Source organism: Dioscorea cayenensis, unplaced genomic scaffold, assembly GCF_009730915.1.
Source record: "Dioscorea cayenensis subsp. rotundata cultivar TDr96_F1 unplaced genomic scaffold, TDr96_F1_v2_PseudoChromosome.rev07_lg8_w22 25.fasta BLBR01001339.1, whole genome shotgun sequence".
Classification (NCBI taxonomy): Eukaryota; Viridiplantae; Streptophyta; class Magnoliopsida; order Dioscoreales; family Dioscoreaceae; genus Dioscorea; species Dioscorea cayenensis.
Window position 1 is genome coordinate 86,180 of NW_024087730.1, and position 16,991 is coordinate 103,170.

Consider the following 16,991-nt stretch of genomic DNA (forward strand, 5'->3'; position numbering starts at 1 on the left):
TTTTTACAAAATTTATACTATCTTTGTTATCTTTCTTTTTTATATATTCAACCCACAGCATTAGCACGTGTCTTTAAACTAGTGTTAAGAGTAATTTGGTCATTTTTTTATTTTAATTAAAGATAGTTTTGTCTTTTGATAATGAGGTAATTTGCCTGAATTTTTATACCAAGATTTTTTGAAGTACAAAAAACTTTATAAAATTGTGTGGTACTTAATTATCTTTTTGAGTTGTACACTTGGGTCTGTTTGTTTGGGGGTATTTGAAAATACATGTAATTGCAAATACTGCAGTTTTAAAAACCTGGTGTTTGTTTGGAGGTATTTGCAAATCCAAGTGTAATTCTAAATAACCCTAAATCCACAGTCAGATGTGTTTTGGATTACCTTGAAATCTAAGGTAATACTGAATACAAGGATTTGAAAAGCATAAACAACCCAAATTCTAGATCTAGCACAGTTCTTCTTCTTCAGAGAGACAGCCTTCATCAAACGTATCTGGGCAGTGAACACTGCCCCTCGCCAACCTTCATCCAATAGATCTGCACAGAGAACACCGCCCCCTTGCCGGCCTTCATTGTTAAGATCTGGGCAATGAACACTGCCCTGCCCCCTCGCCTTGCTCTTCTCTTGTCAATTCACCATCTTGTCTTGTCGCCGGAACCACAGCATCAAGAAAAAGCAAGGTGATTTCTTTCTCTTTTGATAGAAAGAGATCAAAATAGTTCTGAAAAACATTCTCATTCTAGGCTGAGGAAATCAGGAACAATAACTAGAGTTCATATCATTGTAGGCTGAGGAAATCAGGCTTTTCATGTTAAATCTTTCTTAAAAGTTGTACTTTATTGATTGTGCATTTTGCTTGAAGATAGGGATCAATGATACACACAAACAACCATGATCTCTAGAACCCAATACAGACACATATATATAACATCAGGCTTTAAATTTTGTTCATTCTAATTTATTCTACTAAACAGAAGGTTTGAATCTCCTTGTTACTCTCTTAATTATTGGTCAAATAATTTCGTCTCCTTGATACTTGAGAGGTTGTGTATTTTTTTTTTAAAAAAAAAATTTAGCTTGTATGCTTTGTGTTTCATATAATTGGACTTTTCTAGTCTGCATTTTGAATGGTGTGGGTTGGAATGATGTCGGGATTTGCATAGATGGCGTATGATCATTGTCAAGTTGGTTTTGTTCATGTATATATGTCCTGTTATGGTTGTGATTTCTTCAAGGTAGATTGGTTTTAAGTTGTCATAGATCTTTAATATATACTGACAATAGTAATTCGTGGGGGGAATGGATTTAGATTTCTTTAAAGATTTGGGCTCATTCTGGACACACATATTAAATTTTAATTGAGAGAAGAATACCTGCAGACTGTGATGTTTCATTGTTCTAGTTACATTTTGGACACACACACATATTATTTATTACAAGCTTTATTCATCTCATTATGTTCTTAGTTACATTCTGGACACACACACATATTAATTATTACAAACTTTATTCATCTCATTATGTTCTAGTTACATTCTGGACACACACATATTAATTATTACAAGCTTTATTCATCTCATTTTGCACATACAAGAGCAAGAGAGAGATGGAGAAAATTGATATGATGCATTTAACAGAGTTTGATTAATTTGACTTGATATTGTTCATGCCTGATCTTTGTGTTGAAGATTAACTGATAAATTTAACCAAGGCCTCAAGAACACAAAGTTTGTGCTTTTTAGTTTTTACTGCCGAAGTAGAGAACTAGAATGAAATGAACATTGTTTGCATGTAAGCCTCTGTAAAATCTCTATATTACTTATTTCATTTGTTATGAAGATAAAAAGTGTGTTGGCAGTGTTTGAACTAATGTGAACTTTCGGTGTTTACTTGGTTTTAAAATTAAAAAATAAAAATAAAAATAATGGATCACTTTTGCAGAAAACTGCCTAATTTTCTTCAAATTGTGATGATAAAGACTAGGGTTGTAAATGACTACTAACAAATTTTAAAATAATAAAAACAAAAATATTATTATTATGAAATAATTACCAATGGAAAGGCCGTATTGAATAAATGAGTTTGTTGGGTCTGTTTTAGACTGTGATGTTTCCTTGTTCTAGTTACATTATGTTCTAGTTACATTCTGGACACACACATATTAATTATTACAAGCTCTATTCATCTCATTATGTTCCAGTTACATTCTGGACACACACACACATATTAATTATTACAAGCTTTATTCATCTTATTATGTTCTAGTTACATTCTGGACACACACACATATTAATTATATGATTGTAATTATGGCAATATAATAAAGCAATATTGTAAATTTGAAATTAACTTTTAATTATTATTTTAGATGGATCATCGCAATGGTGTTGATGAATTATACCTATTATAAATAACGGTTTTAGCCGTGGCCTATGCTGTAATGTTACATGTGCATAACAAAAGACGTCGAATTTGTAGAGAACCATCCCGTGAAAGGCTACATATAAGGGAAACATATTTGGCTAGGTTGGTAAATGGGAATGATGCCACTAGTATAAATATGGTTCGCATGGACAAATTTAGATTTTTTAACCTTTGCATGATACTACGTGCAAAAGGTCATGTGCGTGATACATTACACATGACTGTGGAGGAGCAGTTGCTTATGTTTCGGCACATTATTGGACATAATCAGCGCAATCGTGTTATTGCCCACAATTTTTTAAGATCAAGCGAGACGGTTAGTAGATATTTCCACCACATCTTATTTGCAATCGGTGAACTACAGCATGACTACATACAACCACCAAGTATGCAAACACATCCATACATAGTAGTGAGGAGGACATTATACCCATACTTTAAGGTATCCTTATATTAAATATCACACACACACACACATATATATTTTAAGGTTAATTCTAACATAATGCACTGGATCTTAGGATTACATTGGGGCTTTGGATGGAACACATATTCATGCATCTGTACCGGCATCTGAAGTTGCAGCATTTCGAGGAAGAAAATCTTACCCAACCCAAAATGTCCTTACAGCTGTAGAATTTGACTTACGTTTCACTTATGTGCTAGCTGGTTGGGAAGGTTCAGCACACGATGCTTTAGTGCTTCGTGATGCTCTCGAACGACCTAACGGACTAAGGGTCCCCGAAGGTACATAGAGTCATCTTTTTTTAATAAAAAATGCCACCAGAATAAATTAAATTCTAAATATTAATCTTGTTCTTATGATTTTATTTTTTATTATTAGGGAAGTATTATCTTGTCGATGCGGGATATGCTACGCGTCCAGGTTTCATACCCCCTTATAGAGGGGTTAGGTATACTTGAAGGACTTTGGCTCGAGGACTCCTCAAAATGCCAAAGAGCTTTTTAACTTGCGACATTCATCTGCTCGTACTTCTGTTGAGTGTGCTTTTGGTTCTTTAAAAGGGTGCTTCAAAATTTGATCTTCTAGGCCTTTTTTCCCATTTAAGACACAGGTAGAGCTAGTGTTGGCATGTTGTATTTTACACAATTATATCATTAGTGGTGGTGAGGATGAATTCATTCCAACTGAGGAAGATTGGATACCACAACGGACTTCACAAGGAACTGCTAGGGAGCAAAGAGAAGAAGCACAAGAGTGGGCTACTCGTCGTGATCAAATTGCAGCTGAAATGTGGGCGAACAAGTAGATACTTTCTAAATCTAACTCTATGAACTAATGTAGTATTGTTTTGAAAGTGCAATTTGTTTTGTTATTGGATGATAACGCTTGACTTAAATGTGTTTGTTACTTTGATTTTGATATATTAAAGTATGATAATACTTGACTTAAATGTGTTTGTTAATTTGATTTTGATATATTATTCTATGATAATGCTTGACTTATATGGATTCATTATTTTTATTTTGTTATGCTATTGTATGCTAATGTTTGACTTATATGAACAAGTAGAATGGATGGGCACAATGCATCTGAATGCAGCAACGCCTCATCAGCTAAGAAAGCCACATCAAGACCATCAGGGACTAAGAGATGGACACCGGCTGAGAGTCGCTATTTCATACGATTCATGGCCAGCCAAGTTGAACAAGGGCTAAAGGTAGACAAAGGCTTTAAACCACAAGCAATCCAAGGTGCAATTCGAGCAATGAAGGATATGTTTGGGGTGATAGTCACAGAGGCCAATGTGGGAAACCATCTGAGAACAATAAGGAAACGATGGGCAAGGATTAAAAAATTGAAAGACATGAGTGGTGTGGTTTGGGACAACAACCTTAAAGTTATTATCATGGGTGAAGCTGAGTACAGAGACTATGTTCAGGTATTTCTTTTCTTTGATTTTTTTTTTGTTGGTGATAAATTATAATGTTTACAAGTTTTATTGTACAGGTCCATGTACAAGATGAACCATATCTGAATAAGCCAATAGAGGATTACGACCAATTGGAGATTATATGTGGCAATGATCAAGCACGCGGTCATTATGCCATTCAAAATGATGGAACCCAAATTGGCACAAATATGGACTTTGAGTCGGCACCAGGACCAAGATCCCTGGAGGACAATTTTGTGGATTTGTCATTCGGAGATGCAGATGCACATGATGCCTCCCCGTTTGCTAATACTCAAGCTGGCGCTTTCGAACATACATCAGCAACTAGTCCCCAGAGAAAGAAAGGGAAAAGCAAGTGCAAAGCAAACACTGACGATGAGCCACTTCGCGAATTGGCGACCACCATAAACAAAGCATTTGAATCGGTAAGATCTAGCCAATCTCTTACTTTTACAAAAGAACTTTCAGAAGAATGTATGAAGCTGAAAGAATATGGCTACTGTACACGACAAATTCGGAGGGTATATGAGCATTTGATGATGGATGATGCACGAGCTCGAATGTTCTTTGGCATGACTGAAGAAATGCGCAAGGATTGGTTGGAGGAATTCTTTGAATCATTTGACTGATGTTCTTATATATGTATGTTTGATTTTGTGGACATTTACAACTTATATATGTATGTTTGAAGACTTTTATATGTATGCTTGACTTTGTGGACTTTTAGAACTTATATATGTATGTTTGAAGACTTTTATATGTATATTTGTAAGAGCTTTCATATGGAGTTTGCATGGAGAATTATATGTATTTTTTGAACTTATATGAGTTGTTGTTTGAAATTAATATGTGTTTTTGATTTGCTTTCAAATGTTGTTGTCTTAAGGTACTTGTTTGCATATAAAATTTTTTTGTATTTCATAGTGATGTTGTTTCAAAATTATAGATTATCATGCTTGATTTGGTACTAGTTTTCTCAAAATAGAATGAGTTGCAAGTGCATCACTCATTATTTTGATCAAATTATACTAAAAACAATTGGAAATAGATGAAATATCCATGCAATTGTTTAAAGCATATATGAAAAATGTTGTATTGTTACTTTTTTTTTGGAGTTATAATAATTGGTTCTTAAGTTTATATTAATAGTTAAAATTATCATCAAATAATTCCAATAATAATAATAATAATAATAATTAAAATTTCATATTATTACAACATATAATAGTATGTTTAAAAATTAATTTAATAATAGAATTATGATTTTCTTAATATTAGAATTTTTGATTTTATATATATTAAAAAAATGAGATGTTAAACATGTGAGGGGTAATCTCACCATGGTGATCATATACCTCAAATACATCAAACCAAACAGATTTTTGACAAATCCAGATTTACAAATCTTTCAAACCAAACATAAAATTTTAAAATCTTACATTCCAGCTACATCCAAACAAACATTGGATTTGTTACTTTACTGCATTTTCAATTACAGGATTTACAATTACACTGTAATATGAAATCCACTGTCTTTTCAATTACAGCTAATCAAACGCACCCTTATTATATTTGCAAAACAAACAGGTGTAAAAAAAATTTGTAATGTGCTGTAATTAAATTTGTGTTCAGACATGTACAAGCAAATATAAACGTTATGTAAGGAAGGGGTATATAAGCAAAAACAGACTTTTATAAGGGTATATCAGCAATTACCCACTCTCACATATTTTAATAATTACACTTCAAGCTATCTTAATAAATATACTTCAATCAAGATCTAACTCAACAAAAGGCACAAAAGACACTCAAATATATTTCATTTCAACACATAGAAACATATCCAACAACACAATTTCAAATAGATACAACACTAGGAAAATGCCACTAAATGGAAACAATATAGAAATGCTTCTTCTCTAATCAATGTTGTGCAATGACATTTGAATGGCTTTCATATTATACAACAAATGATGGGGGGAACATCTCCTTCCATCCAAAGCTCATCCAAACATTATAACAACATGCAAGGCTTCATCTCTTAGCAATACTAACTATTTTCCTATAAATAACAGACCGGCATTATGGCTAAAAACCATGACAACCATTGACTAGTAATTCACAACATGTTCGATGTTGTTATTTATTGCATAAGACGGAAAGATTATCACCGTTGGGAAGATGATCCTCGACGAAGGAAAGTCCATGGACCCCTTGCGGCTCCCATCCTGTATGACAACATATGTTGTGGACACATGAGGACGATGTTTTACGGTTGTGATAAAACCAGGAATTCATCTCAGTTTACATGCATTTTGCAGAAAATTTATTTCTGAAGTAATTGATGTGCTTAGATGAGCAAATTCATTTTACCTCCATACACCGGCAAATGTTCGAAGGCTCATGTAGATCGTTAAAGCAGTCCATATTCCAATGTATGCATAACTAGATGATGAAAGAAAGATCAAGGATGGAATGCTAATAATTGCAACCATTACCTGAAAATGAAGGTTAATTTCAAAGGATTAGATAAAAAATAAAATAAAATGATCTCATATGATGGACATAATTCGGTAAATAAATTCAACATACCATTGAATACGCGGAGTAGGTGTAGTCAGATGCTCCAAAGTTGACACCATCAAAAACAAAAGCCAACGAGTTTATAGGTTGAGTTGCAGCTACAAACTGAACTTCAAAATTCAAGCTTTAGAAATATTTTTTGCTTTTTTATTGAATGATAAAGAAAATCACAACAGACTGTGATGATGTTAGAGTTGCAATCATATTCTTTAAACCACAATTTGAAGGAAGATGGATTTACCGGTAGGCCTTTATGAATTAGTTTGATAACTTCTTGGTCCTTTGTAAATATTCCTGACCCAAACTCCATGCCAACTCCAAGCAAAACAGCAAGGGCAATTCCCACAACAACGCTTAACTATAAAATCACGACGATGTATTCAGAAGCACAGATTTATGAGTGAGGAACGGATTATTTTTTAAAAAAGAAAAAGAAAAAAGAAAAATCTAATCTACCTGCAATACACGAGAAGTAGCAGCCACGACTTTGTTATAATCTCCTTTAGCAAATGAACTGGCAATGATTGCCTGCAAAATATTTAAATACTTTAGTCATAGAGATAAATTTCGACAAGAAACCATAATTTATTGAAAATTCAATTTGGACCTGTCCCGCAACGGCAAGCCCATCGGACAGAAGAGATGTTGCCAACCAAAGCTGCAGGGAGATTTGGAATGCGGCCATTGGAATCGGTCCGTGATGCGCAGCTAATGAAGCTGCCAGTGTGACGCAGAATGTAACCGCGATAACTCTTGCGAGCAATAGAAATCCTATGTCATAAACAGGGTAGTCAGCGCTGGGAAATGATCAAAACTGAAACCAATAGCTTCTTGACAAAGTTGGAACTTGCGAATAATTGACCGAAGAAAAATAATTGACCAAAAACAAGCATGAGCTTTAAACATTGAGAACAAGAAACAAATTTATATTATAAGAAAATATAAGTCAAATATGCATCGCTGCTACATGATAGCAGATCTGCTTATGAGATAGAAAAAAACTTCAGGTAAGTATCTATGGGGCCAATTGTAACTAAAAAGATGTCTTATTCTGAAAGCAAATTGCAGTTAAATGAGTTGAGAAAATTGTCAGATAATAAACTTAAGTTTAATTAATGTAATTATGTTGCAGAAGTAAATCTTCCTACATAGCCATGATTCAGTTCAGAAACTAAATGCTTACCACATCTAAGAAATCGACTAAATTGCAAAGCTTTTAGACTCGGGGGCACAACGTCCACTTGTTTCACTAGTTTACAAAGTAATATGAATGTAATAAGGTACCTACAAGGGAGGAGTACCATCAGAAAATCAAACAAGTAGTATATATGTAATGACAGAACATTACGATTTAGTGAATTGCATAAACAACCAGATCTGGAGCTTACTGAGAGAAAACATGGGCAATGGCTGCCCCACTAACACCCATACGGAGAACAAATATCAAAATCGGATCCAAAATGATGTTCGCCAAATCTCCCGCCACTAAAATGTCAAGAATAAATCAGACTTAAAATGATTTCATAACACTAAAACATAAAAGGGAGAAATAGAAAAATGGGATGTGAATGGATACTGTCATATCATTATCAAAAGTTCTTGAAATTTCTTAAGAAAACGTAATGTTACCATTATTACCTTTGATGCACGAGAAAAGGCATTACAATCAAAGAATTAAAGTTTACAATGCCACAAATTATTTCAATTTACTCTTACACTATATTTTATTGTTTTTTCTCAAAACATCGAGTTTCAAAATGGATGCTTGAATAGATCCATGCTTTTCTTTTTCCATGAATGTTTTTTAAAGCAAATGTAATCATTAAATCTTACTCGGTATAATACAATTATATAAAAGTAACGTCATGCATAAAATGCGGCAGAATATAAGTATTTTGAGTTTTGGCACTTATCGTTCCATATAAGTTTGGCTACATGGAATATCTACTTGAAATAACATAAGATGAATAAAGGAATCAATCATCAAATTATTATGGAGTTTACTCATGTTAGTTAAGCATCTGCTTACCTGTGGCATATAAAGGAGTTTTTGTGTCCTTAAAGCCCCGAAAAACACCTTGCATGGCTAAAGACAACAGAACAGCGGGAGCACCAAGAGACCTCAAAGTCAGATATCGACAAGCTGGGGCTAACATGGGGGAACCCTGTCAGAAGTAATTGTCAGTAATTAGATTAAAAGACTCAGCAAATTAGACTGGGAATTTTACCCATGCATTACTTACAGATTTTACACCCATGATGTTCAAGACCAGTTTGGCAGCTAAAATAAGAAATATAGCCTGAATAAGGCCGAGCACCCCGCCAACAACCAATGCTGATGACACTGATGGGATATACCTTCTCTCACGTCCAGTTCCAAACGGGTTTGTACATTTACTAGAAAAGCAAGACGAGTAGCATCCAGTCTTTTCAGAATCTGAAAGAAGTGAGAAAGGAAGATTAACAGGATGATTTTCAGAGGCAGGAATCATTGAGACAGGTAAAAGAACAATAAAAACAAGAGAAGCATAGAACATCATTTAGACATGAACTAACAGTGTAAAATCGGTTGATTGGCATACCATTCGGGACGGGCAATTCTTTTGTTTCACTGTTGGGAGCAGCAGCTTTTTCCAAATCTTTGTTTTCTTCTTTGACTGTGATCTCGTTGCATATAGCATCTTCTTCAGCTACAAAGGATGTTGTTACACTAACAAGCGGATATATAGCAACCTTTGAGACTTGGTTAAAAATAGCAATGGAAACTCCTACAGCTGCAATCTCCACAGGACCTGTATCCATCATAAAAAGAAAAGGTGGAACAAACTCCAAGAATTAGTTTCCAAATTTCATCAAGAACTCAAATTGAAAGTCAAGCGGGGATGAGCAATGTTTAAGCTGTAGGAGGGCATGATTTTTTTTAAACGAAAGTCTAAAGCAAGGCAGATAAAAACATGGCACAGTTTCAAGAGGGGAACTCACACAGCTTCTTCTATGTTTATCAAAACACAAGTGATTTGAATGACTTGAAACTATAGTATATGAAATTGTAACAGGAGGAGATTTGAAGATAGAACAAAAGGACACAACATACTAAGCATTGTATGGAACTTAGCTTATAATTATAGTAAAAAAATCTGATATTTGTGTAAATTGTATAGCAAAAAAACAAAAACCAATCCTAAATAGATCAGGCTTGAGAGCTTGTCTCAAATTTAATTTTGAGCATGGTTATTACCAAGGTTGGTAATTTGCTCAATGATCATCCTGACCTCAAGCTTCAACCAAGTTGAGCTAAGCTTGAATCTGATAAACCTTTGCTTCAAGCACTGACAGCATGGTGTTCAGTAAAGGTTAATGATTTTATAGAACAAGGATTCCAGCTTAGAAATATGAAGTTGAGGTGAAACTTAATCAGGTCAAGATGGAAGAGAAGCTTGGATGATGCTGATCTATAAGTCAAAAATTGTTAATACGGAAACTTTTCTTAGGCAAATCCTTGGAGCAAAAACTTGACATTTGTTTGCCAACAAGAAAGAAATCTTGAAGTTGCTACAGATCTAGAGAAAAACAAATCAGGTAATAAGATCCGAGGACGAACCTAACCGACCAATGAAAGCTGTGTCAACTAAAGAAGCAAGTGGGTCAGCTGCTAAAGCCAGTGCTGCAGGCACTGCAATCCTTGCAATCTCTAGTCCAATCTCATCCAGCTTCAAGACATTCCTGGTCATGAAGTTTGCAAACAACTGTCAGCTCCTAGACATTGTGTATTCAAATTCCTTCAAAGGAAGTATAATAAAATTCATGTGCAAAATTAAGCAGTAAAAATTGTGTTGAATTAGGCTGCTAGCATTATCTAAGGTTGATCAAATCATTTTGGTTGATGGATAAGAAAAAAATAATAATAATTGCACCTTATGTCCATAAAGAAGATATGTAAGCCAGACTTTCTTCTGAATGCTGGTTTCAATGGTGACGGACAATCCTGATCCGTTGTCTCATCAGAATTTGTTCCATTCTCCGGATCATCAGACAAGTGATTTTCATCCTCTGGTTGAGTATGCTTTGTATCCTCGGCAGGATTTATGACAGCCATTTCTTTACCATTTTCAGTCGGTTTTGAGTCCATTGCTTTAGAACCTCAAAAAGAGTACTCCTTGAGTAGCAAAACACGGCGCACCTTACACAAGCTCCTGCCAAAACAAAAAATCAACAAAGTCAAATTTAAATATCTAACATCACTGAAATGCACCAGAAATGCACAGAAGCATCAGATGATTACACAAGGAACACTTATGGGCATAAAGTTACTGTGCAGAGAGCATATAGGAGCTAAATATATAACACATTGGCCGAACTCTTCGATTGCATAACCCTTCACGAGATCAAAGAACCCCAGAAACCAACAAAATTATAGACCAAACACAAAGATGAAGTCCATGAACCTTCACAACAACAACAACAATATGGAAGCTATAGCCATTGTGGCAACCAACCAACAACCCATGTGTGAAAATATCCAGCCCCTGCAGTGCATCAGCAACATACACCAAAAAGAAGCCTTCCCTATAACAACCTCCCTATGCACCATGAGCTGCCATCACTCAACACGTACACCGCAAACGATGAAGAATGAGCTCTCAGAGTTTTAATCTAAAATCAATTTTTTGACTCCCCGAGTCAAGGAAAGCACAATGGAGACCATTTAGCATCACTAAGCAGATATAGGACACATTTTCAAAAGGAAAAGAACAAATTTGAGCAAAAGGATGGCATTTTTTATATGACACGGGTATTATATATCATCAGACAGGACTAAAGTCATGTTCTTTTCTATAGGGAATGTACTGAGGGTGCAGAATCTACCTCCCCCGGATACAACTCAAGCTACATCTTTCTAATAAAGACAAGATTACATCTAGAACAGTATACAAGCAAAACCTCAAGATTTCACCCAAAAAAAACTCACCTTTTGGGGATCCATTGCTAGGGATTCCCCTTTCCTTTCTCTTCCTTCTCTTGTGCCCCATCTCCACACCGAAATGGGGAGAAATCCTAGGGTTTCAGGACACTATAGAGCATCAGAAGCATGGAGAATTGGGCGATTCCCATGGTTGAATTCATCTGCTCCACTAATTTGATGAAATTTCTCATGCATTTCTTTTGGGATTTTAGGGCTTGGGATGGAGAACATGTTTAGGGTTTCAAGTTTTCAGGTAAGAAGGTTCCCGCCCAACCCCAACGGTTGTATAAGCCAGCCAATGAAATTCTTACACGTGGCATACTTTTATATGAATTTCGTGTTTGCTGTTGTATGCTTGATGGGCAACTAAAGAGTAAACTGGAACCTGACTTTTTTTTATATAGACTCAATAAAATTTCTAAATTTGTTTATAATTTTTTCGCATGATTATTCTGCGAGTGTTTAATTGCAAAGCATGGAGTGAGAATCATTATTTTGTGATTCCAATACCTTATTTAGATGACCATGCATGAGAGTGAGTAATGAGCGAGAAGTGAGAGAGGAGCAATACTCCCAAAAATGGCAATATTGCTCATTCTTCACTCACTCCTTGGGATGAAATATCACATTTGTTCCTCTTATTTAATAATTAAAATAATAATTTAATTCGGTAGTAATTAAATATATATAATTTTAATAATTAATAATAATTAAAATAAAATAATAATATCTAATAAATTAAATAATAATTAATGTGAAATAATAATAACTACTAATTAAAGATAACAATCTAGTTCAAATAATAATTAATAAATAGATTTTGAAAAATTAGGTGACTTAGAAAAGATTTTTTTTAATTTTTATTTGGATCATTAAGGTGGCTTGGTTGGCATTTATTAGAGTTAGAGCTCAACTAATTTTGTAAAATTTAGAAATATTTATAAAAACTAATTACTGTTTTCAAATATTATTTTAATTAGCAGGCCCTTTTTTGGTGTTTTATCACGTCATGTGATTGGCTAGATCAAAACCATGCGGACCAACAGTTTCTTGACACGTTTACAAAATTCAATGCATGAGTCAGAGTTTGCATTCAATAAATAAATAGGTTTTGTTTATTTAAATTAGAGTTTAAGAGTCTATATGTATATATGATAACATTTATTTCATAATAATAATTAACGAGTGTATTAGTAAACATTTTAAAGGATAAACACATGCACAAAAGAAGTATATTAATATGAATAACCGAAGCTTTTGTACATAATGATAGGCAAAATTTCAAATGTCGAAATCAATTATTTGTATTGGTTAAAACAAGATCAAAAGGGCTCATCACATAAATTTAATTAGTACCAAAATAGATGTGACAAGAAAACATGCAACTTTTTTAGAAAAATTAACCTATAGAATCTATTAGAGGAAAAGAGCAATAGCAAAAAGAACTCCTTTTTTGAATAATTTTTTAATTGCAAATACTTTTCGACAAGTAAAGGCCATATGATGTTATCATTCCAAACCAAGTTGAATCATTGTTATTATTATTATTATTATTTTTTTTTAAAAGTTCCAATTGAAGTTATTGCATTCTTATCAACATATGAATAGGATTGCACTTACACTTCTATCTAGGGTAGAAAAGTTTATTTATATATATTTCTCTAAAAAATTATTAAAAAATAGGATCATTGTTATAACTCACTCTCCAATTTTGAAAAAAAATTAATAAAAAACTAAAATTAATAAAGAAGAGTAGAGAATTGGGCTAGTTATAGGAAAATTAGGGAAAAAAAATAAGAGATTATTTTTTCTTATAAATTATATATAAACTGTATATAATGTTTGAGTTCATTATAGAATTTATTTTATGCTCTAAATGCTAACTCAAAGTTAAATTGTTTATTAAATAGTAACACTAAAATAAAGTAGGATAATGACGACACTTCCCATCTAAATACTTTATCAAAAAGGAGTGTGAAATACACACGACAAATCCATATCATTCTCATTTTGTTATAATTTAAATAAATATAATTAACATTTTTATTTTAAGCCTTGCATTCTCAATATACCTCCAAATTATATTATAAAAAAATTTAGAAAATTCATGAAATTTATTACATCCTATTACAAACATATATGATAATACAATCATTCTTCTTGAAATAAAACCTAAAACAGACATTAGTTTAAAAGAATTTTCTTAAGGATTGAAATAATTAGAATAACATTTTTTTCGTAGCAAGAATAAAATTATTTTTCTCTAACAAATAATATAACTTGCCAATGATCATGCTTCCCTACATAAAGCATGTTTGAGCTTGCATTCATTGTAAACTCAAACCATTGTATATATATATATATATATATATTATAACTTAAAAGTAGTCACCTTTCTTGAGCCAAGCTTGCTACTCCAAGGAATCAAGAACTCTTCATCCAAGTTATGTTGCAAGGCCACCCTTCCAAGTCCTTATAAAGGCTTACAACCTTGGAGACTTTAAGTTTTTTATTTTTAATATTTTTATTTTTTTTTGCTTTTCTAGCATGGTTGGTCCACATGGGATTTGCAACACGTTCCCCGCCATTTGGCCATAAATTGACAAAAGCCCAAACCCGGCCACAAACCCAATAATATCTTAAAAATCATTGAGATTAATCACTTTAAAAGAAATTTAGATTTACAAAGTTTAAAAACTTACCAACAACTTTTTGGTCTATTGTTATCAATTCCTTACATAGGGCGCAGTCAGTTTATGTTCAGTTGAGGAGATAAGTTTGAATCTCACTTCAAGTAAAGTGATGGCACAAATATATTGAGGTGCATGCAAAAAAAACTTCTTGTAGGAAAGATATATTCTTTTAAAAAGCTTTAGTATCTTGTTGACTAATTTAGAGTTCATATTAACCAAAATATTTGATTTTCGGCTCCGGTTGGACTCATCGGGCAGGAAGCCCAAACCCGAACCTGGCCCGTTAAAGAATAGGTTGATGTGGGGGCCAGCCAAATGACGAATTTAATTTTGTTTAGCGCGGTGCAGCTGTCCTTCTCTTGTGAGATGACGGTTCAAGTGAGTGGGCACTGATGATGTGGCAACGTTCCATTTGTCAATCTAATTGTGGGCCCCACGCAAGAGCGAATCAGCATTGGTTAATATAATAAGTTTGTTGGCGCGTGACGTAGTGGGCCCCATTGAGCAAAGAGAATGAGGTTTTGCGTTCAATCTAGGGTTAGGTTATCACCCCCTGATTTTAAAGTGCTCCATGCTCTCCAACTGAATGATAAGTTGATTGAATAATCACTCTATTTTAGTTGCTTGGTTAGGTATCTCAATTATGTCAATAATTCTCCTTTTTCTTATTTATTTATTTAGAAATAAAATAAAATAGATGGAACTGTTTTTTAGGTAAGTATGACGTGTTAACTAAGGGTTGATAGCATAGGGGTATTAGATTTATTATTAAAAATAAATGTGAGACATTTAAAAACTTTTGAGTTTAAGTTTTATTAAACACAATAGTGATAACTGGTTTTTGGTTGTAAATGTAGATTTATTGCCCAAACTCCGCATTACTAGATGAGAGCACGTGGGTTGGCTGATCAATTTTTAGTTTACACGTGAACCCTAATGTATATCGCTTTTTACTTTTTTATAAAAATAATATAAAATAAAATATTAGCAGTTGAAAGAAGTTGAAAACTGATGGAAAAGGAATAAATATATATATATATATATATATATATATATTTGTTGAATCAAGTTACATGATTTACTTGATTGAGTATTCATTTTAGTTGCTTGGTTAGGTATCATAATAATGTGAATATTTTTATAATTTTCCCCCTTTTTTTAATAATAAACATTGATAAATAATTTTTTGATGGGAATTAAAAAGAGATATCGGATGGTCACATGTCCTAACTGTAAAAGAAATATTGTGACATGAGTAAAAAAAAACCAAGTACATTGTTTGAATATATAACATGATATGAGCTAACAATGAATAACAAAGGGCAAAAGATCACCAACCACAGACTCCTCTCTCTCTCTCTCTCTCTCTCTCTCTCTCTCTCTCTCGTCTCTGAGGATCTCATCTTTGAGGATCATTGGTCTAAATTAGACATCAAATTGTTCTCCGAGAATTAGACGGTAAAGTGTTCTCCGAGTATGAGAGCTTGAGCATTTTTATTTTTTTTTTTTTTTAATCAAGATCAGTAATTAAATAGCTGAGAAAGACAGATGTGTGTACAAACTTTGTTCTCTCTATCTTGTCTCTCAAGATCATTGGTCTAAATTAGACATCAAAGTGTTCTCTGAGTATGAGAGCTTGAGCAGGTAATCAAGATTAGCAATTAAACAGCTAAGAAAGACAGACGTGTGCACAAACTTTGACAGAACAAATGGGGGTGGGGTTTCGCGTACACATTGGCACTGGAATCACCTGCACACAATCACTACTTACACTTTCAGAAAAATATACTATCTGTGATTCAAACTCTCAGTACTTATGAAGGATTCTGATATAGACCGGCTACAAATAGACCACTTAGTCGTTGGTAGAACTTGATCAGTTTTTGTTACTTTTCTTCTTTGAGAGAAACTCGTTTCAAAAATATTCTCACAAAAAAACCTCTATCAAACGGGAAAAGAGTCTCTACAGTAACAAATGAATAACAAAGGACAATTTTACAGCCCACAAACTCTTCTTTCTCGTCTCTCATGATCATTGGTCTAATTTAAGCATCACAAAGTCCTCGAGTATGAGAGCTTGAACAATTTACATTACCTTATCTTTTTTTGAGAGAAATCCGGATAAAAAATTCTTTCACAAAAAGATCTCTATAAAAAAAGAGATGAGATGGATTTGACTTTTATTTCTACCCATGATAGTATCATCATTTTCATCACTTCGTCTGATTTGTTGATCATACACCTACTTAATATAGGCATTAGAGTTCTCCGAGTATGAGAGTTTAAACAGTTTGTGTTACCTTATCTTCCCTGAGAGAAATCTGAATAAAAAATTTTTTCACAAAAAGATCTTTGTAAAAAAGGAGATGAGATAAATTTAACTTTTGTTTCTACAAACCATAGTAT

At 33.4% G+C, this 16,991-nt stretch overlaps 1 protein-coding gene across 2 annotated transcripts; it reads right to left on the reverse strand.

Moving 5' to 3' along the window:
* Window positions 1-6,140: 6,140 nt before the first annotated feature.
* On the reverse strand, window positions 6,141-14,341 carry LOC120256212 (protein DETOXIFICATION 42-like). Of its 2 annotated transcripts, none has more exons than XM_039263945.1 (14): window positions 14,285-14,341; window positions 10,844-11,122; window positions 10,531-10,652; window positions 9,512-9,721; window positions 9,173-9,366; window positions 8,959-9,094; window positions 8,318-8,414; window positions 8,113-8,213; window positions 7,537-7,700; window positions 7,386-7,457; window positions 7,171-7,287; window positions 6,939-7,034; window positions 6,720-6,844; window positions 6,141-6,574 (listed from the first exon to the last, which is right to left on the reverse strand). In XM_039263945.1, the coding sequence occupies exons 2-14, from the start codon at window positions 11,056-11,058 to the stop codon at window positions 6,514-6,516; spliced, it is 1,710 nt and encodes a 569-aa protein (XP_039119879.1). In that variant the 5' UTR covers window positions 11,059-11,122; window positions 14,285-14,341; the 3' UTR covers window positions 6,141-6,513. The 2 variants fall into 2 exon arrangements, with proteins under 2 accessions (XP_039119879.1, XP_039119880.1); XM_039263946.1 differs by lacking the exon at window positions 14,285-14,341 and adding an exon at window positions 11,212-11,527.
* Between the last annotated feature and the right edge of the window lie 2,650 nt (window positions 14,342-16,991).

Bases quoted from the DNA above. Each gene is read 5' to 3' on its own strand.
- LOC120256212 (XM_039263945.1), bottom strand. From the start codon at position 11,058: ATGGACTCAAAACCGACTGAAAATGGTAAAGAAATGGCTGTCATAAAT. The intron at 9,367-9,511 runs GTATGCCAATCA...CACTTCTTTCAG, and splicing joins AGAATTGCCCGTCCCGAATG to ATTCTGAAAAGACTGGATGC. The intron at 8,415-8,958 runs GTAAGCAGATGC...TTGACATTTTAG, and splicing joins AACTCCTTTATATGCCACAG to TGGCGGGAGATTTGGCGAAC.